This window comes from Microcaecilia unicolor, chromosome 2, assembly GCF_901765095.1.
Source record: "Microcaecilia unicolor chromosome 2, aMicUni1.1, whole genome shotgun sequence".
Classification (NCBI taxonomy): domain Eukaryota; kingdom Metazoa; phylum Chordata; class Amphibia; order Gymnophiona; family Siphonopidae; genus Microcaecilia; species Microcaecilia unicolor.
The window spans coordinates 329,082,255-329,109,403 of NC_044032.1; the positions used below are offsets into that span (position 1 = coordinate 329,082,255).

General features: G+C 44.1%; 1 protein-coding gene across 1 annotated transcript in view; it reads left to right on the forward strand.

Moving 5' to 3' along the window:
• DGKQ (diacylglycerol kinase theta) overlaps positions 1-27,149 on the forward strand; it is a 679,503-nt gene that overhangs the window by 232,074 nt on the left and 420,280 nt on the right. Inside the window, 1 exon segment of the mRNA XM_030192090.1 lies at positions 12,392-12,615. Within this exon segment, the coding sequence (XP_030047950.1) occupies positions 12,392-12,615 (224 nt within the window).

Below are 27,149 nucleotides of genomic sequence, written 5' to 3' on the forward strand. Positions count from 1 at the left end.
TTTTTAAACCCCGCTAAGCTAACCACCTTTACCACATTCTTTGGCAACGAATTCCAGAGTTTAATTACACGTTGAGTGAAGAAAATGTTTCTCTGATTCGTATTAAATTTACTACTTTGTAGCTTCATTGCATGCCCCCTAGTCCTAGTAATTTTGGAAAGAGTGAACAAACAATTCACGTCTACCCGTTCCACGCCACTCATTATTTTATAGACCTCTATCATATCTCCCCTCAGCCATCTCTTCTCCAAGCTGAAGAGCCCTAGATGCTTCAACCTTTCCTCATAGGGAAGTCATCCCATCCCCTTTATCTTTTTCGTCGCCCTTCTCTGTACCTTTTCTAATTCCACTATATGTTTTTTGAGATGCGGCGACCAGAATTGAACACAATATTCGAGGTGCAGTCACAGCATGGACCGATACAAAGGCATTGTAATGTCCTCACTTTTGTTTTCCATTCCTTTCCTAATAATACCTAACATTCTATTTGCTTTCTTAGCCGCCGTAATACACTGAGCAGAGCATTTCAACGTATCAACAACGACGCCGAGATCCCTTTCTTGGTCAGTGACTCCTAACATGGAACCTTGCATTACGTAGCTATGGTTCGGGTTCCTCTTTCCCACTTGCATCACTTTGCACTTGCTCACATTAAACGTCATCTGCCATATAGACGCCCAGTCTCGCAGTCTCGTAAGGTCCTCTTGTAATTTTTCACAATCCTCTCGTAATTTAACAACTTTGAGTACCGTTTGTCGTCAGCAAATTTAATTACCTCACTAGTTACTCCAATCTCTAAGTCATTTATAAGTCTGTTAAAAAGCAGAGGTCCCAACACAGAGCCCTGGGGAACCCCACTAACTACCCTTCTCCATTGAGAATACTGACCATTTAACCCTACTCTCTGTTTTCTATTTAACTAGTTTTTAATCCACAATAGAACAGTACCTCCTATCCCATGACTCTTCAATTTCCTCTGAAGTCTTTCATGAGGTACTTTGTCAAACGCCTTCTGAAAATCCAGATACACAATATCAACCAGTTCGCCTTTATCCACATGTTTGTTCACCCCTTCAAAGAAATGTAATAGATTGGTGAGGCAAGATTTCCCTTCACTAAATCCATGCTGGCTTTGTCTCATTAATCCATGCTTTTGAATATGCTCTGTAATTTTGTTCATTATAATAGTCTTTACCATTTTGCCCAGCACTGACGTCAGGCTCACCGGTCTATAATTTCCCGAATCCCCTCCGCAACCTTTTTAAAATATCAGCGTTACATGGGCTACCCTCCAATCTTCCGGTACTATGCTCGATTTTAAAGATAATTTACATATTACTAACAATAGTTCCGCCAGTTCATTTTTTAATTCTATCAGTACGCTGGGATGAATACCATCCGGTCCAGGAGATTTACTACTCTTCAATTTGTCAAATTGCCCCATTACATCCTCTAGGTTTATAGAGGTTTCATTCAGTTTCTAGTCAGCTTCGAATACCATTTCTGGCACCGGTATCACTCCAAAATCTTCCTCGGTGAAGACCGAAGCAAAGAATTCATTTAATCTCTCCGCTATGGCTTTGTCTTCCCTGATCGCCCAGTCCAACCGATTCTTTTGCCGGCTTCTTGCTTTTAATATACCTAAAAACATTCCTACTATGTGTTTTTGCCTCCAACACAATCTTTTTTTCAAAGTCCCTCTTTGCCTTTTTTATCAGCGCTTTGCATTTGACTTGACATTCCTTATGCTATTTCTTGTTATTTTCAGTTCCTTCTTCCTTTTTCTGAAGGATTTTCTTTTAGCTCTAATAGCTTCCTTCACTTCACTTTTTAACCATGCCGGCTGTCGTTTGGTCTTCCTCCCTCCTTTTTTAATACAGGGAATATATTTGGCCTGGGCTTCCAGGATGGTATTTTTGAATAGCATCCACGCCTGATGTAAATTTTTGACCCTCGCAGCCGCTCCTTTAAGTGTTTTTTTCACTGTTCTTCTCATTTTATCATAGTCTCCTTTTTGAAAGTTAAATGCTAACATATTGGATATCCTATGTATACTTACTCCAAAGCTGATATTAAATCTGGTCATATTATGATCACTGTTATCAAGCAGCCCTATCACCATTACCTGAAGGAAAAGTCCATAGACAATTATTAAAATGGACTTGGGGAAAATCCACTGCTTGTTTCTTTGATGGGCAGCATAAAATATTTTGTACGTTTTTGGGATCTTGCCAGGTATTTGTGACCTCGATCGGCCACTGTTGGAAACAGGATGCTGGGCTTGATGGATCTTTGGTCTGTCCCAGTATGGCAATACTTATGTATTTATGTAAGAAGGTCCCCTGGCCCCTACACTATCACCTACACGTATCAGAACCCCTCCCATACATGACTTTCAGATGCACAGGAATAAAGTACCATTGATACAATAGCTTATACCTCGGCTTATACCAACGGCTTCTTCCTGCTTGTTCCAGTCCGCCTGATCCGGCTTCTTCCTGCTTGTTCCAATCCGCCTGATCCGGCTTCTTCCTGCTTGTTCCAATCCGCCTGATCCGGCTTCTTCCTGCTTGTTCCAGTCCATCTGCTCCAGTTTGTTCCAGTCTGCCTGATCCAGCTTCTCCCTGCTTACTCCAGGCCTTCTGCTCCAGCCTGCCTGCTCCAGGCCTCTGCTCCAGCATGCTCCAGACTGCCTGTTCCAGCCTTTCTGATCCAGCTTGCTCCAGTCCATTTGTTTCAGCATGTTCTAGTCCACCAGCTCCTGCTTCATACCATTCCAGCTTGTTCCAGTACTGCTACTGTGCTCTCCACCGCACTCACCTGCTCCTGCCTGCCTGCTGCCCAATCCACCTGCTCCTGCCTGCTAGCCACTCAACCTGCTGCCCAATCCATCTGCTCCTGCCCACTAGCCAATCACCTGACTGACTGACTAGCCAATCACCTGACTGACTGACTGCCCACCCTGAAACCTGCCTGCCTCCCAGCCCATCTTCCTACCAGCTCATCACTCCCTGCCCGACTGCTCACCCTCACCTGCCTGTCTCCCAGCCCATATACCTGCCCTGTGAATACCTCAGTCACTACTCATGGCCCCCATTCACATTCTACTCCTTGCCCTGTCCCTCCCTAATCTTTTCCCCCTCCCACCGCTGTATACCACACGATCTCACTACCCATCCATGTCCTCTCCCGTCCTGCTCACTACTGCAATACCCTACCCCCCCTGTCCACCACCACCTCACCATCCCTATTGTCCTCCTCCTTCCTAGCTCTCAACCTTCAACACCTCCTTCCTGCCATGAACCCTTCCCCATTCCTCCTAAGCGCATCCCGTCTTCGTCGCCCTTCCTCACCCACCCTTCTCCGCACTCTCTTGCTCCTTCTTCTGCTATCCGCGGGAGACATCAATCCCAACCCAGGTCCCCCACACCTGTCCTCGTCCTCATCTCATCTATGCAAACGTTCCCGCGATATCTCCAATCTCATCTCTATTCCCCTCCTCCCCCTCTCCTCCCTCCCCTTCTCGTGCGCCCTGTGGAACGCCTGCTCAATCTGCAACAAACTTCCCTTCACCCACGATCTCTTCATCTCCCATTCCCTTCAACTGCTCGCACTAACTGAAACCTGGCTCACCCCTGACGACTCTGCCTCAATCGCGGTCCTATGCCACGGAGGCTATCTTTTCTCCCATTCGCCCCGCCCAGTTGGTCGAGGAGGCGGCGTTGGTCTACTACTTTCGCCCTCCTGCAGTTTTCAACCTCTCCACCTACCTCAGTCTCACAGCTTCTCATCCTTTGAAGTTCACTCCATTCGTCTATTCCACCCGCTGCCACTCAGAGTTGCAGTCATTTACCGCCCCCCCTAATAAGTCCTTCCCTTCCTTCCTTACTGATTTCGATGCCTTGCTCTCCGTTTTTCTTGAGCCCTCATCCCCATCCCTCATTCTTGGTGACTTCAACATACACATTGATAACCCATCCGACTCATATGTTTCTCAGTTCCTCACTCTTACCTCTTTCTTCAACCTCCAACTGAGCTCTACCACCCCTACTCACAAATCTGGCCACTGTCTTGATCTCTTCTACTTGCTCACCCTCCAATTTCCGCGCATCAGCTCTTCCTCTCTCTGACCATCACCTAATCACATTCACACTTCAGCACCCTCCCCCTCATTCTCACCCAGCACTAAATACTACTTCCAGAAATCTCCAGGCTGTTGACCCCCTCACCTTATCCTCTAGTATCTCTGATCTCCTCTCTTCCATCATGTCCTCTGAATCTGTTGACAAAGCTGTTTCCACTTACAATGCCACTGTCTCCTCTGCTCTAGACACCCTTGCACTGTCCATCTCCCGTCCCACAAGGCGTATCAATCCCCAGCCCTGGCTGACCCCTTGCACCCGATACCTTCACTTCTGCGCCCGTTCGGCTGAACGCCTCTGGAGGAAATCTCGCACCCATACTGATTTCATTCACTTCAAATTCATGCTATCCTCCTTCCAATCCTCCCTATTCCTCGCCAAACAGGACTATTACACCCAATTGACTAATTCCCTCAGCTCTAATCCTCGTCGTCTTTTCGCCACCCTCAACTCCCTCCTCAAAGTACCCTCTGCTCCCACCCCACCCCCTCACTCTCTCCTCAATTTCTGGCCAACTACTTCCGTGACAAGGTCCAGAAGATCAACCTCGAATTCACCACCAAACCTTCTCCTCCTCTTCATCCTATAACCCACTCTCTCAACCAACCAACCCAGGCCTCCTTCTCCTCTTTTCCTGATATCACCGAAGAGGAAACCGCCCATCTCCTCTCCTCCTCGAAATCCACCACCTGTTCCTCAGACCCCATCCCCACCAACCTACTTAGCACCATCGCTCCTACTATCACCCCCACCATCTGTCATATCCTCAACCTCTCTCTCTCCACTGCAACTGTCCCGGACACCTTCAAGCATGCTATGGTCACACCACTCCTCAAAAAAAACATCTCTTGACCCTACCTGTCCCTCCAACTACCACCCCATTTCCCTCCTACCATTCCTCTCCAAGGTACTTGAACGCGCCGTTCACAGCCGCTGCATTGATTTTCTCTCCTCTCAAGCCATCCTCGATCCACTTCAATCCAGCTTTCGCCCCCTACACTCGACAGAAATGGCACTATCTAAAGTCTGCAATGACCTGTTCCTCGCCAAATCCAAAGGTCACTACTCCATCCTCATCCTCCTCGACCTATCCGCCGCTTTTGACACTGTCAATCACAACCTACTTCTTGACACACTGTCCTCCTTTGGGTTCCAGGGCTCTGTCCTCTCCTGGTTCTCCTCTTATCTCTCCCATCGTACCTTCAGAGTACACTCTCATGGTTCGTCCTCCTCCCCTATCCCGCTCTCTGTTGCAGTTCCTCAGGGATGTGTCCTTGGGCCCCTCCTTTTTTCAATCTACACCTCTTCCTTAGGCTCCCTGATCTCATCTCATGGTTTCCACTATCATCTTTATGCTGACGACACCCAGCTTTATCTCTCCACACCAGACATCACTGCGGAAACCCAGGCCAAAGTATCGGCCTGCTTATCCGACATTGCCGCCTGGATGTCCAACCGCCACCTGAAACTGAACATGGCCAAGACTGAACTTATTGTTTTCCCACCCAAACCCACTTCTCCTCTTCCTTCACTCTCTATCTCAGTTGATAACACCCTCATCATCCCTGTCTCATCTGCCCGCAACCTCGGTGTCATCTTCGACTCCTCCCTCTCCTTCTCTGCGCATATTCAGCAGATAGCCAAGACCTGTCGCTTCTTCCTCTACAACATTAGCAAAATTCGCCCCTTCCTCTCTGAGCACACCACCCGAACTCTCATCCACTCTCTCATTACCTCTCGCCTTGACTACTGCAACTTACTCCTCACCGGCCTCCCACTTAGCCACCTATCCCCCCTTCAGTCCATCCAGAACTCTGCCGCACGTCTTATCTTCCGCCTGGACCGATATACTCATATCACCCCTCTCCTCAAGTCACTTCACTGGCTTCCGATCAGATACCGCATAAAGTTCAAGCTTCTCCTACTAACCTACAAATGCACTCGATCTGCAGCCCCTCCTTACCTCTCTACCCTCATCTCCCCTTACGTCCCTACCCGTAACCTCCGCTCTCAAGACAAATCCCTCCTTTCAGTACCTTTCTCCACCACCGCCAACTCTAGGCTCCGCCCTTTCTGCCTCGCCTCACCCCATGCTTGGAACAAACTCCCTGAGCACATACGCCAGGCCCCCTCCCTACCCATCTTCAAATCATTGCTCAAAGCCCACCTCTGCAATGTCGCTTTCGGCACCTAATCACAGCACCTCTACTCAGGAAATCGAGACTACTCCAACTTGATATTTCGTCCTTTAGATTGTAAGCTCTTCTTAGCAGGGACCGTCCTTAGTTATTAATTTGTACAGCGATGCGTAACCCTAGTAGCGCTCTAGAAATGTTAAGTAGTAGTAGTAGTAGTAGTTATACCTATTGTCCACCAAATTGCTAGCTATTGAGAACTTAAGCTTCCTATAAATCGAAAGCAGGTCACCAGACCCATTGCTGAATATACTTGGCCGGGGGAGAGTACTGACCCAATAGAACTATATAAAATCTAGATACACAACCCCTCCCACTACTGCCATTCATAGCTTGCTCCAGAGGGATAAGCGGTAGCACCAATTCCCCCAGAGTTGTATGCTTAAGAAAATCTAGCACCTGCCTATAGGGGAAAATATATCGCTGAACCAGTCATACTCCTCCTCAAGTTCTGTAAATAGGACCAATTCCCCCTCCTCTAACAATTGCCCAAAGGTGCTAAGACCCCCTCCCTCCCAGCGAACATACATGCGATCCAGCTGCTCAGGCAGAAAACTCTCTGCGTAGTGATTGGGATTAGCTTTCCAAATGTAAGAAAAAAACCCACTTGTAGTGTATATGGAGAAACTTATCAGGAAGTGGGACTGCAAAGCAGTGAACAAATATAACAAGTGAGACACTAATGCCACCTTCACTGCATGGATGTGCCCTATCCAGGAAATATGTAGATGCTGCCACTTATCCAGATCCTCCCAAAGAAGCTTAAGGAAACCCAAATAGTTAGCCTGATACAAAGTATCCAGATGGAGCGTCAAGTTAACATCAAGATATCGTAAAGAATATGAAATCCATCTAAACAAAAATCTCCGTTTCAGCACGCCCAAGTCCGGTTCCAACACTGTAACATTCAAAAATTTTAATTTAGTTTTATTGATCTTAAAACCAGAAACCACACCGAAGCTCTCCAATACACTCTCCACCACTGTCAACGAGGAAAGGAGCTCTGTAAGGATGAAAAGTATATTATCAAAAAGTAGTATTTTGTGTTGCACTCCACCACTGTGAATACCCTTAATTCGCTCATCAGCCTGGACCAGCTGGGCTAGCAACTCCATAGCCAACACAAAAAGAATGGGTGAGAGCACACACCCCTATTGAGTACCTCACGCTAGTTCAAAACAATCCGGAGATGCAAACTGGCAAGTTGCTGCAGATAGTCCAAATCCACACCAAGAACTGCCCAGAGATACCAAACCGCTCCAACACTTGAAATAGATAAGGCCAGGAGACCCTATCAAAGGCCTTTTCAACATCGATTCGTAGATTCAAAGCCAGGAACCAATGGCAATGTGCAGAACTCAAAAGATGACTCACCCACCTGATATCAAACATTTGATGACCACAAATGAACCCCGACTGATTGTTCCGCATTAATTTAGGTATATAATGTAACTGCTTGGCCAAGATTTTTGTGAAAATTTTATAATCCACCCCGAGCAAGGAAATGGGCCTATGCGAGTCACACTACAGAGGATCCTTCCTGGGTTTCAAAATTAACGTCACTCCTGCCAGTCTCCAGGAGTGTGGCAGAAGCAACCCCTCTCTCAGGCCATTCAGTAGCCAAGTCAAAGTTTTAACCAAATAGCCCTTAAAAACCTCGTAAAATTTGGCTGTAAAGCCATCCAAACCCAGAGCTTTTTCACGAGTTAAGTCTTGAATCGCCCAACGAACTTCATCCTCTGTATTCGGCAAAGATAACTGAGCAGCCTCACCCAGAGTAAACCCAGATAACTCAAAACCCTCCAAAAAAACAGTGCAGCTTCTCCAAAGCTGCCTCCCGCTTGGGCTGGTATAATGTATAGTAAAATTGAAAAAAGGCCTCCAGAATACGCTCTGGAGTCATGTGATCAACACCCCCCCCCCCCCCCCCCCTTGGATCAGATCTTCAGCAAAAGGTTCCAGATCTTAACTATTCGTTGAGTGAAAAAATATTTGCTCCTATTTGTTTTAAAGTATTTCCATATAACTTCCTTGAGTGCCCCTAGTCTTTGTACTTTTGGAATGAGTAAAAATTCGATTTTCTTCTACTCGTTCTACACCACTCAGGATTTTGTAGATCTCAATCATATCTCCCCTCATCCGTCTCTTTTCCAAGCTAAAGAGCTCTAATCTCTTTAGCCTTTCCTCATACAAGAGAAGTTCCATCCCCTTTATCATTTTAGTCGCTCTTCTTTGAACCTTTTCTAATTCTGCTATATCCTTTTTGAGATACGGTGACCAGAACTGAACGCAATACTCAAGGTGCGGATGCACCATAGAGCGATGCAAAGGCTTTTGTTACGTTTCTGCTATGCAAGCTGAGGAGAGGCTAGTACCCACTCTGCTAGGGCTAGGGAGTGGCTGGAAATCTCTCTGCTAGGTTAGCTGGTTGGGACTTGTTTGCTATTGGTCAACTGGTGTACTGTGCTGGGATGTTCGTGAGCCCTTGTGCCCAGTCAGTGCACGGTCCAAGAGTCTGTGTCCCACTGGGAGGCCGAGCAACCCTGAATCTTCGCCTGGGAAGGCCACCGTTCCCCAGGGGTTGAGCCCCCAGGTGCGGGCAGCCTACAGGGCTTCGGGAATCAACAGGGATTGCGGGGCTGAAGCAGAGAGTGGCAGGACTCCGGCAACAGGATTTAGCCAGTAATAGGTCATTGGAGACTTTAGTAAGCGCAGTTTTGGTTGAGTGGAGAGGGCGAAAACCAGATTGTAGTGGGTCAAGAATAGCATGTGAGGAGAGAAAAAAGGCAGCGGTGGTGAACAGCACGCTCAAGTAATTTGGAGAGAAAAGGGAGGAGGGAGATGGTTCGGTAATTAGAGGGACAAGTAGGGTCGAGTGAAGGCTTCTTAAGGAGAGGTATGACCACAGCATGTTTAAAGGCAGTAGGGACAGTTGCAGTGGAAAGTGAGAGGTTGAGAATGTGACAGATAAAAGGAATAAGAGCAGGTGAGATGGCATTAAGAAGGTGGGTGGGAATGGGATCAGAGGAACAGGTGGAAGAAAGGAGAAGTGTAGTTTCCTCTATAGTAACTTCAGGATAGGAGGAAAAGGAATGAGGGGAAGGAGAGAGAGGGGAGCAGACTAGTGGAGGGAGAGGTGGCGAGGTAGAGAATTCAAGGATTTTCTTTTGAACCTTGTTGTGAAAGAATTCAGCAAGGAGGAGATAATGAAGGGGAGTTGGGGGAGGGGGGACCTTGAGGAGAGAGTTCAATGTGGTGAAGAGAAGTCAAGGGTTAGAGCCAAGAGAGTTGGTCAGTTGGCTATAATAATCCTGTTTGGCGCGTAAAAGAGCAGATTGGAAGGAGGTCAGCATGAACTTAAAGTGTAAGAAATCAGCAAGGGCCCGAGACGTTCGGCAGAGCAGGTACAGGAACGTAAGTAGCGGATATTAGAAGTCAGCCAAGGTTGGGGTTTTGCACGCCTTATAGGGCGGGTCATCAAAGGTGCAAGTGTGTCTAAGGCAGAGGATAGAGTATTGTTGTAAGAAGAAACAGCCTCGTTGACAGATGTGGATGGTGCCACAGTAGAGATGAGGTTTGAAACATGGGAGGATAGAGATGAAGGGTCAATATCGTGAAGATTCCTAGATAAATTAGATAAGATAGGACGGGACTGGGAGGGAGGAGATTTAAGTGTGAAAGTTATAATATGGTGATCAGAGAGGGGAAGATCAGAGGCAAGGAAACTAGAGGATGAACAGTTGGAGGAGAAGATGAGATCAAGACAGTGACCATTTTGATGAGTGGGGGAGGTGGAGCATAGTTGGAGATTAAAGGAGGATGTTAAAGCGAGTAACTTGGAAATATAAGAGTTGGAAGGATCATTAGCCGGAATATTAAAGTCACCAAGGATGAGAGAGGGGGAGGAAGGATCATGGAAGAAGGCAAGCCAGGCATCAAAGTCACTGAGAAAGGATGAAATGGACTTATCAGGGGGACGATAAATGACCGCTATTCGAAGAGGCAGAGGAGAGAAAAGGCGGATAGAGTGGACTTCAAAGGAGGAAAAACAGTGAGATTGAGGTGGAAGAAGGGGTTGAAATCTGGAGGAGGGAGAGAGACGTAGTCCAACACTACCCCTGCGACCAGCAGGGCGAGGAGTATGTGAAAAAGATAACCGCCATGGCAGAGGGTTGCGACTGAAGCAGAGTCATCAGGGCAGAGCCAGGTTTCTGTTATGGTGAGCAGATGGAGGTGACGCGAGATAAAGAGGTCCTGGATATAGGGGAGTTTGTTACAGATAGAGCGGGCATTCCACAGGGCGCAAGAGAAGGGCAGAGAAGAGGAGGGGAGTAGAGGAATAGAGATGAGGTTAGAGAGGTCGCGGTGAGATCTGTAGAGTTGGGATAATAGTTGGTGAGGATGGCCAGGATTGGGATTGATGTCACCGGCTGAGAGTAAGAGAAGGAGTAAAAGAGAGCGGAGGAGAGTGGGAGAGGTGTGGCCACGAAGGCGTTGAAGGCGAGAGGTATTTAGGTGGAATGGGGAAGGCAAAATGGAGGGAAGAAAGAGACGGAGATTAAAAGTCAAGAGGGAGGAAGAGGGTAGGAGAGAAGGTGAGGTGATGAAGTCGATGGATGGGCAGTGAGTTCCTGTAGCGGAGAGAGGTAGGGGGTGAGCGAAAAGATTAGGAAGGGACAGGGCTAGGAAGAGAATGTGAATAGGGGCCATAAACGACTGAGGTACTTTAGCAACTGGGAAGATTAGATGTAAAGAGAAAAATGCCCCGGCGCGCGGCACCTAGAGCGAAGGCCCTAAGTGGATCGGAGTGGACCTGGGTGTCACCCCGGAGAAGGCTGTAAGGATATGCAGATGAGCTGCAAGTCCTCCACAGCACCTGAAAGGCAGCCGGTGATAGAGCTGGGCACCTCTCAGCTGAGGAAAGGCTTCCCAAATAAATATGCTGGAGTAGCTGGGTAGGTGATTAGGAGTGGCTGTGTTTGCTTGGTGTGGATGGGATTAACAGTAGGGAGAGGTTAAAACTAGCTGCTGGGGCAGGTAGTCAATGGAGAAAGGCTAAGGCTGGGCCAGTCCTTCCTATCAAATCTCTGCCTATAATACTTTATCTAAAACAGTCACTAATCACTGTGATGTTCCTTAAGGCTCTGTCCTTGCCCCCTCTTTTGTTTAATCTTTTCCTAGCACCCTTAATCACATTAATCCAGTCTTCCAGCTGCAGTCCCTGCTGTTACACTGATGATGTACATATCCTTTATAATCTCACATCTGACACCATTGATCTCTCTTCCTTCAATTCATATCTAAGTAAAGTTTCTTCTTGGTTACAAAACCATAAACTCTTTCTTAATGTCTGTAAAAGTGAATCCATTTAGTTTTCTAACCCTCACTCTCCAATACCACCTCCTTCTATCATCAATAAACAAACTTTCTCAGATTCACTTATGATTTTAGGAGTTTTATTTGACTATAAGCTAACCTTTAAATCCCATATCGAAATATTCAACAACAGACTCACCTAAATGTTACTGCTTACTGGCTTGGTAAATATCACCCTTGTTGCTCATTTCATTAATGGGTTGTAAATAGAAATAAAGCATAGAAAATACGGCTACCGTATCACTCTACTCATCAATGGGTTGGAATGAGATGATTGTTGTGGAGGAGCTTGTTATCTCTTTTAATGTGTATTTGTGTACCTGGGACCTTTTATGTGAAGTCCACTGCAATGCCCCTAGGGTGCCCCATTGTTCTGCTTGGATGTCTGTGTGGCCAGCTCTACTAAGAATGCTGCCCCCCGCCATAAATCCCAATGGCTTGTTTTTGTGCGTTTTCCCCTCAAACTTTTTTTTCCCCCAAAATGGTCCAAAAAGATAGATGCACTGAATACAAAAACATCTAGCAAATGGCCATTTTCGAAACAAAAAGATGTTTTTCTGGTTTGAAAATCACTATGTTCACTTGATTTTTGGATGTTTTCAGCAAAACGTTCAAAATCGGATTTAGACGTCATATCGAAATGCCTCTCTTAATGTATCTTTTTTTATGTTGATATAGGAAGCTGCCTTGAGGTCATACTACATAACTGATGATCCTCAGAACTATGAGCTTCAGGCCTTCAATCAAGATGTACTAGGTGATGGTGATCTTATCAGTGGGAAGGGGTCAGTAGATGGAATCAAGCCTGGTTGTGTGTTCACACAGGCTGTTCCAGAAGCTTGGATAATCAGAATGAAAACTAAGGATCAAGAAGTAATAAAGATTTTTCTTGGCTGGCTAAGGTAGGTAGCAATATGTTTCATTTAACAGAAATGCTGGGCTTAGAGCAGTGGTTCCCAAACTTGGGCCTGGAGGCACCGCAGCCAGTCAGGTTTTCAGGATATCCACAATGAATTTCCATGAGAAAGATTTGTATGCACTGCTGCATGCAAATCTCTCTCTTGATAATCCTTGGAGTCACCATTGACCGACACCTAACACTTGAGAACCTTGCAAAAAACATAACTAAAAAGATGTTCCATTCAATGTGGAAACTAAAACGAGTCAAACCATTTTTCCCAAGGAATGTCTTCCGATAACTGGTGCAATCACTGGTACTTAGTCATCTGGACTATTGTAATTCACTCTACGCCGGCTGCAAATACTCAAAAAACTCCAAACAGCCCAAAACACGGCAGCCAGACTTATATTCGGCAAACCAAAATACGAAAGCGCAACACCCCTTCGCGAAAAACTATACTGGCTCCCACTCAAAGAACGCATCACATTCAAACTCTGTACCTTGGTCCATAAAATCATCCATGCTGACGCCCCAGCCTACATGTCGGACCTAATAGAACTGCCACCCAGAAATGCAAAAAAATCCTCCCGCACATTCCTCAATCTTCATCCTCCCAAATGTAAAGGCTTGAAATACAAATCAATGCATGCATCAACCTTTTCCTTTTTCAAGCACACAGCTCTGGAACTCACTGCCACGTAACCTGAAATCGGCCTACGAAATTACCAATTTCCGCAAACTCCTGAAAACTTATCTCTTCGACAAAATATATCATAAAGAACAACACGCGTAACTCTACCTTCTTTAAGATATCCAGGAATTTTCTTTAATGTCTTCTGCTTTCACACTATCATGCACCTACTGTCTATTGCTTTAACACTATCATGTATTTTACCATCATGTAACCAAAACTTCTGATAAAACAAATGTATACTCTTTTCTATTTCCAATATTATGTATTTCACCATCATGTACCCAAAACTTGCTGTAAAACCAAATGCACATTCTTTTTTATTTCCAGTATCCACGATGAATTGTAAGCCACATTGAGCCTGCAAAAAGGTGGGATAATGTGGGATACAAATGTAATAATAATAATAATAATTGTGGATATCCTGTAAACTTGACTGGCTGGGGTGCCTTCAGGACCAGGTTTGGGAGCCACTGGCTTTAGAGGGTCATATGGCATACCACAGAGAGTAGACATGTGAGTTGGTGGCTGTTTCCACATAGTATTGTCAGATGATTTCAATTATGATATATGTGGATAATTTTATACAGGGTGCCTAGGCAGGGAAGGCACAGAAGTTGTTTTGCATTGTTTAATAAAAACAACTTTTGTATCTACCAGCCTCTATAAAACAGTCTTCCCAAAAGTGCCAACAGAGTCTCATCTTATTCAAGGCAGGAGTAATTGTATGCATATGTGTTGATAAGAATTAATGCATGTATTCACATTTTATTAGGTAGATAAATGTTCTACCCATTCTCTGACCCTGGAAATGCCTACATGTATGATGCACTATTTTCTGAGCTTCTCATTTTATGCACACTTACCCAGGTAATTTTATAAGTGCCTACTAGAGCATGTAAAATACTGCTCTACATGCTCAAATTACTTATATAATTACTTCTTAGGCGGCAGTTCTAAAATGATACGCCTTGTGTTTATTCTGTGAAGGAAAGTATATGTTTATTTTTCTTTATAGAGTGCTATTATAATAGATAGAATATCCATATATAATTTAGGCATGAGCATGTATTCCAGTCGTAGAGCTGGTACAAATACTCTCACCTAAATTGCTAAAACATACACATAAATTATACTATTCTATATTTTGTGTATGTTCCCTGTCCACCTTTCACCTGGACTCTGTCCATGTGTCCGCCCACCTTAAAACTATGCACCATTGCCTATAGGTGTCTGTTGATAGAATAGCTCTTAGGTGGAATGTTGGCATTTATGCTTATATGCATACACATATATGTGTGTATGCTCTTTTTCTAGTTATTTACCTCTCAATGCCCAAATGGGTGAAAACAGGTATTTAAGGGCCCTGTTTACTAAGCAGCATTGAAGGTGCACTAGCATTTTTAGCGCGTGCTAAAAGTTAGTGCATGCTAATGCTAGAGACACCCATATATTCCTAAAAATGCTAGTGCACCTTAGTAGAGCCCTAAGTTGGTTATTAATTTATTTGGACTAACCCAAAACAAATTGAGCAACTTATGAGTTCTCTTCAGATGACAAGATTGACTTAGAAAACATCAGGCCACAAAGGATTTTACATAGTAATAGTGACCCCAGAAATGAAGAAAGAAGACAATGCAGGTTTGTTTTTATCAAGTGGGAGTGGACAGATTTAATTTAATTACACTAGTTACTCCCATCTCTAGATCATTTATAAACATGTTAAAAAGCAGCGGTACCAGCACAGACCCCTGGGGAATCCCACTGTCTACCCTTCTCCATTGAGAATACTGACCATTTAACCTTACACTCTATTTTCTATCTTTTAACCAGTTTTTAATCCACAATAGAACACTACCTCCTATCCCATGACTCTCCAATTTCCTTAAGTGGTGAACCATTTGATCCAATTTGACTCTGGGACTGCCATTCCAAATTCCTCAGCCACAAAAAGTGCTGACAACGGATGTATCTCACCTGGATGGGGAGCTCATATAGATGGGCTTCACACTCAAGGAGCTTGATCCTCCCAGAAAATGAATCTTTTTGCCACTCAGCTCAACCACAAGGTCCCTCAGTTCTGTTCCAGGCTTCAGGCCCACAACAGACTAGTGTCAGATGCCTTCCTCCTCAATTGGGGGTCAGGTCTTCTGTTTGCATTTTGTCCCATACCTTTAGTGGGAAAGAGTTTGTTGAAACTCAAGCAAGACCACAGAACCATTATTCTGATTGCACCATACTGGCCACTGCACATATGGTTCCCACTACTGGAGATATCCTCCGAAGAACTGTGGCGATTGGACTGTTTTCTGACCCTCAGCACGCAGAACAGGGGATCCCTTCTCATCCCCAACCTCCTGTCTCTGACTGTCACAACTTGGATGTTGAGAGCCTAGAATTTGCTTCCTTATGTGTTTAGGAGGGTGTCTTCCTGGTCTTGCTAGCTTCCAGGAAAGATTCCACTAAGGTACTATTCTTTTAAATGGAACAGGTTTGCCGTCTGGTGTGAGAGCAAGGACCAAGATTCCCTTGCTTGCCCTACAGAGACCCTGCTTGAATACCTTCTACATTTATCAGAGTCTGGTCTCAAGACCAACTCTGTAAGGGTTCAGCTTAATGCAGTTAGTGCTTATCATCAGCATGTAGAAGGTAAGCCAATCTCTAGACTACCTCTAGTTGTTCACTTCATGAGAGGTTTGCTTTTGTCAAAGCCCCTGTCAAACCTCCATCAGTGTCATGGGACTTCGTTCACACCTAGCTTCAGGCCTTAGTAGTAGATGCACCTTATACTAAGTTTCATCACAACAGAGTAGTCCTCCACACTCACCATAAGTTCCTGCCGAAGGTGGTGTCGGAGTTCCATCTGAACCAGTCGATTGTCTTGCCAACATTCTTTCCCCGACCTCATGCCCATCCTGGCAAAAGCAGCTTGCACACCTTGGATTGCAAGAGAGCATTGGCCTACTACATGGAGCGGACCAGGCCCCACAGACATTTTGCCCAGCTTTTATTTTATCCCAACAGGATGGTGATGGGAAATGCATCATTTCTAATTGACTGGCAGATTGCATTTCTATCACTTACGCCCAGGCTGGGCTGGCTCTAAAGGGTCATGTCATGGTTCATAATGTCAGAGCCATGGCTGAGTCAGTAGCCTACTTGAGGTCAGCCTCTGTTGAATTTGCAAGGCTGTGGTCTTCAGTCCACACATACCCAACATGACAGTTGGTTCAGGCAGACAGTTTTGCAGAATCTGGTTGGGTTCTAACATCCAACTCCATCCTCCTAGGCCAGTTTTATTCTGTTCCAGGCTGCACTCGTATTCAGATTGTATACAGTTTCAGGTGTTAGGTCCTCACCGTTGCGAGGCCCAGTTGTCCAATGTTTGTTGTTTTTGGTGAGCCTCGATACCAGAGATTCCCCACTTGTGAGAATTATAAGCCTGCTTGTCCTCGGAGAAAGCACAGGTACTTACTTACCTGTAGCAGGTGTTCTCCGAGGACAGCAGGCTTTATATTCTCACAATCCCTCCCATCTCCCCTTGGAGTTGTCTCCTTCTTAGTTTTTAGAAACAAAAAAAAGGCAAAGGTCTGCCACAGAAATGGCAAATCAAAAGAAAAAAAGCAGATCAAAAAAGACAAAAAAGTAGGCTGCGTCAGGGGTAAAAAAAACTAATAGGGGTATAAAAAGCAAAGTGAACCCCTAAAAGTAGTCATACAACCACCTTACATAAGTGCTTCCCAAGCTTACTCAGCATTAATGCTGCCAGTTAACATAGCATTGTGAAGTTTGCTGAGTAAGCTTGGGAAGCACTTATGTAAGGTGGTTGTATGACTACTTTTAGGGGTTCACTTTGCTTTTTATACCCCTATTAGTTTTTTTACCCCTGACGCAGCCTGAGGGCGAAACGTGGCCACGTCGGGTAACTTGTAATAAACCACTTCTTCTGTTACCCTCCTGTTCTATCCTTCTTAGTTTTTTACTTTATTTTTTGCTGTAGAATTAGCTACTCTCTCTGAATGTTTATTGGAAAAGCCAGGTTTTTAATTCCACTTTAAAACTCTTAAGCTGTCTGTTTATAGTTATTTGTATTTTCAGTAACCCTAAATGTGTAAGTTGACTCACTAAAAATCCCAACTGCTATTTTAGTTGGATAACTTATTTGTTTAAATTCATACTTGATATTTATTCATTTGGAGTTAAATGCATAAGTTATCTGTTTAGCAGCTGAATTACAGATAGTTGAGTTTTATTTATTTATTTTATGGTTTCTCTGTGTTTATGAAATTAGGGGGTCAATTTTAGAAAAGCTTCAACTTGTGTATATCATTAAGGATGTGATCGTGCTGTGGGCATTTACTCAGCATCCAGATCACATGTAAGGGAGTGGAGAGGATGAGGCAATGTGTTTTCTCAGCATTGAATTTGAATTTAAAAGTGTTGGCCCAATCCAGCATTGTACGCAACCCAAGCTGCATTTCACTGGCTATTTCGCTCAAGTCTGTTTTAAAAGGAATAGAGATAGTGATATCATCCGCATAAATAAATGGATTGAGACCTAGTTTGGAAAGGGCTGTGGCCAGAGGAACCAATATTAGGTTGAAGAGTGTTGGGGAAAGCGGTGAGCCCTGAGGCACACCACAGTCTGCTTTCCAGCGAGGCGATAGACTTGAGTTAGAGCTAACTTGTTATGATCTGGTGGTTAAGAAACCCTTCAGCCATGCTAATACATTTCCACTGAGACCGAAGTAGTCAAGGAGCTGAAGCAGGATGTCATAGCTCACCTTGTCAAAAGCACTAGACATGTCAAATTGTAAAAGCCAATTCTCTTTCCAACAGCTATTTCCTTTTTAAAGTTGGTCAGGAGGGTGACAAGCACAGTTTCGGTACTATGGAGTGGACGAAATCCTGACTGTGACTCATGCAATATATTGAATTTGTCCAAGTACTCCTTGAGCTGTTTGTAAACCATGCTCTCCATTAATTTCACAAAAAGCGGAATAGATGCAATCGGCCGATAGTTTGCAAGATCCTGGCTGCTTTTCTTGACATCTTTGGGAATCGGGGTAAGTAGGATGTTTCCAGAAGTTTCAGAGAACAAGCCAATACCAAGCATGAAGTTAAGATGCAGCGTCAAATCAGCTATGAAGCAGCAAGGAGCACATTTGAGTAGATAGTTTGGACAAGCATCTAATTTGCAAAATTTACTGGCTAGCCTATGGACCTCCTGTTTGACAAAATCTACTGTAAGAGCTGCGAAGAGAGAGAACGATCGGTCTGCTGGGAGCTCGTCTAAACCCGGTTCCAGGGCACTAAGAAAATCACTTACACACAAACTGCTCTGCGTTAGGGAATTCATTAATTTTATGGAATTGTCTTTGAAAAACTTGACCAAAATTGCAACAGGTGGAATACCTTTATTAACAGATGTGCGTGCTGTAGTATTCGTTAGTTTGTTAACTAAAGAGTAGAGTTGTTTCAAATATTTGTAATCTGGGCCTATTTTAGATTTATAGTAAAGTTTCTTGGATTGTCTGATAGCATATTTATACTTTCTCTGAAATGTCTTCCATGCATTTAGATTTTGAGTGTCCTGGTGCTTTCTCCAGGCCCTTTCGAGTCTTCTGCATGTGGTCTTGAGTTGTTTAAGATCATCATTAAACCATGGTTCAGCAGCAGACCGCTTTGTAGACTTTGCTCTGAGTGGAGCAATCACGTCCAAGATTCTTCTACATCGTGCGTCCCAATTTGCAAAGAAGTTAACGGAATCCACCGGCTCAGGCCAATCTGTCTCATACATTAACTGCCAAAATTCCTTGGGGTCAATATAACCTCTAGTGTAATAAGTCGTTCGATTTCAAGAGTATGGTGGGCCTTTCACCTGCCATGAGATGGAGCAGTTCAGCTTGAAATGATCCGACCAAGGGATTGCTGACCAGTTAGCATATGTTATATGTAAAGTGAGGTTATTGGCTGATTTTAGGGAGAAGAGGTCAAGCGTGTGTCCTTTTAAATGGGTTGCTTGGTGATTCCAGGAGGAGAAATCCCAGGATTGGAGAAAGCTCAGGCAGTCTCTCGTGTCGGAAGACGAATAGTTTTCTAGATGCAGATTAATATCACCCAGAATAAGTATATTAGAGCTGGCCAAACATGCGCTGGAAACAAAATCTGCAAAAATAGGCTGTGCCTCGTTCCAGTCACTAGGCGGTCTATATAATAGGACGCAGGTCAGATCACTAGATAAGGTTTTATTGAAGATTCTAATAGAAGCGATTTCAAGTTGCGGCGAAATAGAGTCTGCAAGTTACGAAGTTGGAGCGATAAATTAGGGCAATACCTCCTCCTTTCCTCCCAGACCGTGGCCAGTGGACAAGTTTACAGCCTGAGGGGCATAAGTCAAGCAAAACAGGATCAGTTTGTTTAGGGATCCAGGTTTCTGTGATAAAGACCAGGTTTAGGTTGTCTGACACAATCTAGTCTGTGATAATTGCAGCTTTATTGGCCACAGATCTGGCATTAACATAGCCTATTAGGATGGTAGAATAAGAGGTCTGCGAAGGATAGATTTTAACAAGCTTACAGTCCTTGGCAGGGATGCTATTGAAATGGTAATTTTTGCCATGGAATAGATGTTTGACACTATATGTGGAAGAGTTACTTGGTAACCTGTATGGATTATGAATAATGGGAATAAAATTGTTGTTGTCTGGGGGATGCCTCTCGCTTGTAGCATGGTTGCATTGCCTGCGTTGTAGATGAGCCCTTTTGAAGCTAGGGTGTGTGTGGTCTTTTCTGTTCTGAGCACATGCTTTTGGGTCTTGCAGTGCAGGGTGATGTAGTTCAACAGAGATGGTGTTTGGTTCCCCTTTATTCTTGCAGTTGTGAGTCTTGTTGCCTTGTAGGTGACTGGTGGAGAATGAATTATATATATATATATATATATATATATATATATATATATATATATATATATATCTTAAAACTTATAAGTACAGCATATATTGCGACCACATGCTCTGAGCAATTCCCTCTATTCTTAAATATATTTCAACAAAATAACTTTTAACTGTAACATTTTAATTAAAAGTTAATTATAACTTTTTAATTAAAAGTTTAATTATAGCCAGAGTCGCTATACTCACGTTAGCCCTCTCCTCAAGTCGCTTCACTGGCTCCCTATCCGCTTCCGCATACGGTTCAAACTTCTCCTTTTGACCTACAAGTGCATCCACTCCACAGTTCCTCAGTACCTTTCCGCTTTCATCTCTCCCTACACTCCTCCCCGTGAACTCCGTTCGCTGGGTAAATGTCTCCTGTCGTCCCCCTTCTCCCCCACTGCTAACTCCCGGCTCCGTTCCTTCTATCTCGCTGCTCCCTATATGCCTAGAATAGACTCCCTGAGCCAGTACGTCAGGCTCAGTCTCTGGCTGTCTTCAAGTCTAGGCTTAAAGCCCACCTCTTTGCTACTGCTTTCGACTCCTAACCATGACTCTCTTACTCAACACCCTCACTTATCACCCCTACCACTGCAATTTCCCCACCCCTAGCTGTCTGTTCAATTTAGATTGTAAGCTCTGTTGAGCAGGGACTGTCTTTTCATTTTAATTTGTATAGCGCTGCATAAGTCTAGTAGCGCTATAGAAATGTTTAATAGTAGTAGTAGTAGTTGTCGGTTGTAGGGATGGAAAGTGAGAAGTAAACTAAAGAAAGAAATGTACAAGTGGAGAAAGGTTTAAACATGTTCATTTGGAGTCCATTAGAATCAGTTGGCATTCAAACTGGCATCAACCGCCACAGATGGTATTATGGCAAATGCAATATGCAGGTAGATTCTAAATCCTTCCAGAGTAGCTGCAGAGGGCAACAAACACAGTTCATCAATCTCAAACCAGAAGCCGATCACCAATCAGATGAAGAGGGTGTGGTGTGGTGAAGAAAATCCACAGCCAGTCAGCAACTCAGGGATGTCAGCAGGATCAAGCCCAAAAGGCCAGATAGCGATCCAGATAGATGGTCCACTAAGCAGGAAAAGTGTACTGGACTCAGCTGCGTGGAGTAAGCCTGCTCGCTAACAGCAGGTGGCCCGGCGAAACACTGGTAGTAAGATGGCTCATTATTGGAAACCAAATATGTGGGGGCCTCTGCACCTGTATAAACGACAATCCCAGCAGTAAAAAGGAGGCGGACACAGTGAAGAGCAGGCGCCCTACCAAGCAGGACCCGAGTCAGTCATTGGCGTGCGGTGTCTGGAGCGGTTAGCAGGACCGGAGGGTTCAGAAGATCGCGTCACACCTAGGCCAGGCGCGTTAACTTCCACCCAGCCCCAATCCAAGCTGCAGCACCTGAAGTCCCCCATACTGTAGTTTTATGAGCCGGGATCGTTTGCTGAGCTGTCCGCCGTCAACCTCAGATTCAGCCCAAACCTCCGATGAGCGCCTCGGCGAAACAGCGATGGCCCCGTCAACTAGATGGTTGGCAGTGCAGGAAGAAAGCGCAGCCGGTGAGCAATCAATGCCGCTGGAGATGGGTATAGCCGAGATGGGAGAGACAGGGGAACAGGTGATTATCTGTAATCCGTGATATCTGTGAAGATAGATATCGCAAAGATCGGGCCAGTTTTCAGGCAAATTACGGGCCGTTGCAGGGATGGTTTCAGGAGCTAACGGTTCTAGATCCTGTCCCTCATGGAATATAAGACTTAACAAGAGGTAATGGTGTTGAGTCTGCTGGGAAACAGTGATCATAATATGATCAAATTTGACTTAATAACTGGAGTGCAGTCAATAAGGAAATCTACTGTATCAGAATTTTATTTTCAAAAGAGTAACTGTGATAAAATTAAGAAAATGTTTACAAAAACAGCTGCAAATGTTAAGACTTTGGAAGCCCAGACTAGATGTATTCCACCTATTAAAAGATGGAAAGAAGAGCAAATGTCAGCCAGCATGGTTAAAAGGAGAAGTGAAAATGGCTGTTAGAGCCAAAAGAACATTTTTCAAGAATATGGAAAAATGATCCAAATGAAGAAAACAAGAAGCAACATAAGCATTTATTTATAGCATTTATACCCCGCTCTTTCCCACTCAATAGCAGGTTCAGTGCGGCTTACTATTTATGGGTACAAGTATCACAAAGATAACATAATGTATGGGTGCAGAGTATCATAGAGGTAATACAATATGTGGGTAAAGAGTATCACAGAGATAGTATAATTGTATAGAGAAGGACAAGATGATGAGAGGTGGGGGGAGGGTTGAGGCATGTTTAATGTTAGTGATGTGGATTTTGATCGTAAATTAAGTTGGGTCATTTGGATACGCTTGTTTAAAGAGGTATGTTTTCAGCAGCTTTCAGAAGCGTAGATGTTCATTTGTTGTTCGGATGAATCTTGGTATGGCGTTTCAAAGTTGGCTGCCTATAACAGAGAAGTTGGGTGCATAGTAGGTTTTGTATTTGAGACCTTTGCAATTAGGCAGGTGAAGATTGAGATATGTTCAAGAAGATTTGGACCCGTTCCTGGCTGGAAGGTCAATTAGATTGGTCATGTAACTTGGAGATTCTCCGTGGAGGATCTTGTGGATCAGTGTGTGGGCTTTGAAGTTTATTCATTCCTTGATGGGGAGCCAGTGGATTTTTTCACGAAGAGGTGTTGCACTTTCGAACCGTGATTTACCAAAAATAAGTTTGGCTGCCGTGTTTTGGGCGGTTTCGAGGTTTTTTTAGGATTTGGGCTTTGCAGCCAGTGAAGATACTGTTGCAGTAGTCAGCGTGGGTAAGTACTGTGGATTGTACCAGATTGCGGAACATTTTTTGGGGAAGGAATGATTTTACTCTTTTCAATACCCACATCATGTTGAACATCTTCTTCGTCATGGCTTTTGCGTGAGTTTCTAGAGTTAGATGGTTGTCTAACGTTACTCCTAGAATTTTCAAGTTGTCGGATATTGGAATTGTGATGTCGGGGTGATTAGGGAGGTTGGGAGTAGAGTGGAGTGTCTTGAAGAGAGGATTAAGCATTGAGTTTTTTCTTTATTCAGTTTCATTTTGAAGGCATTGGCCCAGGAGGCTAAGATGTTCATGCCAGTGATTACTTTTTCAGAGATTTCAGCAAGGTTGGATTGAAAAGGGATGAATATGGTGACATCATCAGCATAGATGAAGGGGTTTAGGCCAGTTTTGGATAGGGACTTGGCCAGAGGAATCATGATAAGGTTGAAGAGGATCGGGGATAGAGGCGATCCTTGGGGGACTCCGCATTATGAGGACCACGCAGATGATACCGATGAGGTCGATTTGACTTGGTAGGTTCTTGTAGTGATGAAACTTTTTATCCATTTAATGATGTTTCCGCCTATCCCTAGTCTGTCCAATAGTTTTGTAAGAATATCGTGGTCTACCATGTCAAATGCGCTGGATAGGTCGAACTGCAGAAGAAATATGTTTTTGCCAAATGAAATTTCTTGCTTGAACTTGGATATTAAGGTGAGTAGTACTGTTTCAGTGCTGTGTGCGGGCCAAAAACCAGATTGTGACTCATGAAGTATGGAGAATTTTTGTATGAATTCGTTGAGTTGGGAGGTCACTCGATTTTCCATTAGTTTGGTTAGGAGAGGGATGGAGGCCACAGGTCGATAGTTAGTGATGTCTATCGCTGGTTTCTTGGGGTTTTTTGGTAATGGTGTGAGTAGAATATTGCCATGTTTGGAGGGGAAGGAGCCTTGTTGAAGTAGGAAGTTTAGGTGGGTGGTGAGGTCCATAATGAATCGAGCTGGGGCATTTTTCATTAGATAATTGGGGCATGGGTCCAGGTGGCAGTGCGATTTGGAAAGTTTGGATAGTGCTGTGGAGATTTCATTAGTGGTAAGGGGGGTGAAGTTTGTCCAGGAGCGGTCTGCTGGGATCTCTTCTGAGTCTGGGTCCAGTTCGTCAAGGAAGGTATCAATATATGCGTCGTCATGTGGTATTGTGTTGCATAGATTAATGATTTTGTCGTTGAAGTATTTGGCCAGTTGGTCGGCAGATGGGCAGTTTGAGGGTGAAGTGGTTATTGGATTGGTGTTGAGAAGGTTCTTTATGATTTGGTATTGTTTTTTTATGTCTGTTCCAGTGGCTGTGATTTGTTTTGTGTAGTAAGTTCTTTTGGCTCCTTTTTTTTAAATTTTTGTATTTCGTTTGTGTTTGTTTCCACGCATTTAGGGTATACTCATCTTTTGATTTGCTCCAAGTTTGTTCAAGTTTCCTGGGGTTTTTTTTAGCTTTTTTAGTTCCTCGTTGAACCATGGTGAGGGTTTTTCTTTGTGCATAAAGTTTTGGAGTGTAGCGGGGTGATTTCATCCAGAATAAGTTTGCATCTGTGGTCCCATTTTGTGTGAAAGTGGTTTGAGTTTGGATCAGTTGACCAGTCGTTATCATAAATTTGTTGCCAGAAGGTTTCCTTGTCAATTCGTCCTCTGGTTTGGACTGTTATAGGGTCAGGTGGTTTGAGTTGGTCTTTTTTCCGCCATTGAATGGAGAGGGTTGATTTGTGATGGTCGGACCAGGGGGAAGCTGCCCAGCTGATAACTGATGAGAGGATGTTTTGGTCTGTGGAGTATTTGTATATGATGATTTCGAGTGAGTGTCCCTTAATATGGGTTGGTACTGTTGGAAGAAGGTTGAAATCACATAATTGGAGGAAGCCTTTACATTCCTGTGTGTGGGTAGAATTGGAGTCTTCTAAATGGAGGTTAGATCTCCTATTAGTAGTATGTTGGAGTTGTGAACGCATGTATTTGATATAAAGTCCATGAATGTGGTTTGGTTATGGTTCCAGTTGTTGGGAGGTCTGTAAAACAGTATGCAGGTTAGGTGTTCGTATAGTGTGGGGCTATGTAGTTTTATAGAGGCGATTTCAAGTTGAGTTGAAATGGACTCTGAGATGGGTTCTGCGGAGAAGTTGGATCTATAGACGAGTGCAATCCCTCCTCCTCTTTTGTCTTTTCTAGGCCAGTGTGATATTTTGTAGCCCGGAGGACAAAGATCGTTTATGATGGGGTCTTCTGAGTTACGGATCCAAGTTTCTGTGATAAAGGGTAAGTCGAGGTTGTCCAAAGTGATCCAGTCTATGATGATTTCACTTTTGTTTACCACTGATCTGGCATTGGTATATCCTATTCGGACGGATAGATGTGGATCAGCGGTTTGGGGAGATGGGCGGATTTTGACAAGTTGTCTTATTTTAGGTGTTTTGGGATTGTGTGGGACTGTGCTTGTTTTTGTGGATGGTATCCTGGGTGATGGTGGGTTTCGCTGGTTATTGTTGGTATGAGAGGGAGTGGGTGGTATGTGAGTGCTTAAGTTGTGTTGAAGGATTGGTGTCATGTTGTGTTCAGTTGATGGGGTTTTGAGAATAGCGTGCGTTGTAGCAAGTAGGTGGATGATGATGATTAGTTTCAATAAGATCATGCTGGTGGGTGAATGTGGGATGATGGGGCAGCATATCAGCATAACAAACATATATACAATTGAACGATGGTATTATTGATGTAGGATATCTAAGTATCACATTTTGGTACTGTTATAGTATGTTAGCAAGGCAGTATCAACAGATAATATCAGTAAGATAGTAACAGTAAGATTCGGCACAGCAATTGAAAAATGATATTGTAAATATAAGATATCTAGAAGGGTCACAAGTTTGATGATATTTGTAACCAGATGTGCAGTGTTGGGCAAAGGGAGCTCAGCTGCTGCTTACCTGGGGTTTCAGAATGGTTGCTGATCAGACCGAACATAGGATGTGCGATGGGGAACTCAGTGACCCTCAGTGCTGTGCAGTCTCACACATACTGGTAGGCTTCCAGGGATCAGAGAGGCAAAAGTGCAATTTTTCTTTAAAATATCTCTGGGAGGGGGTATGCGTGTGCATGCAAAGACCCATCCAATTTACCTCTATGCCCATCCAAAATACTGAGACCGGCTACGTCTCTGCTGCATCTAAGGCTCCTGAGACAATAAGGACTATGAACCTACCATGAGGGGCTCTCATTTGATGCCCAGATACATCCCAGAATGAATGTGCTATTAGTGCAAAATCAATGAGTTCAACAAAGAAGTGTATACATCCACTAATGTCGATCAAGAATGGTGTCCCCAATTACAGTTATAGATTCCGTTACATTGGCAAATTAGATGCAAAACATTGATAAAGAAGGCCAAAAGAGAATACAAAGAGAAAGTTGCCTCGGAGGCAAAAACTCTTAGTAAACCTGAAAAAGTTAAATCAGAAGCAGAAAGCCTGTGAGGGAATCCGTGGGACCGTTAGAACATTTAGGAGTAGAAGGGGAACTCAGGAAGGTCAGGGCTATAGCTGAGAGGCTGATTTGCCTCACTCTTTACTGTACCAGAGATGGTTTTCAAGGTGATGATGCAGAGGAACTGAAAAAATCTCAGTGAAGCTGGAAGATGACAAATTAAAGAGTAGTAAATCACCTGGACCAGATGGCATACACCCTAGGCTACTGAAAGAACTCAAATATGAAATGAAATGGCAGATCTGCTGTTAGTGATCTGTAGCATGTTGTTAAAACTGTCCTTATTACCTGAAGATTAGAGGGTGGCCAATATAACACCTATTTTTAAAAAGGGATCCAAGGGTGATCCGGGAAATTACAGACCGGTAAGCCTCTCATCAGTGCTGGGCAAAATAGTGAGAAACTACTATGAAGAATAAAATCACTGAACACATAGACAAACATGCAGCATAATTGTCATATTCCAAAAGCAATGGCTGCCTTATGGATTTTTTGAGGGTACCATGGCCTGTGGCTCTCCCCAGCTCAACGTCTGTGAAATTTTCATGGCCT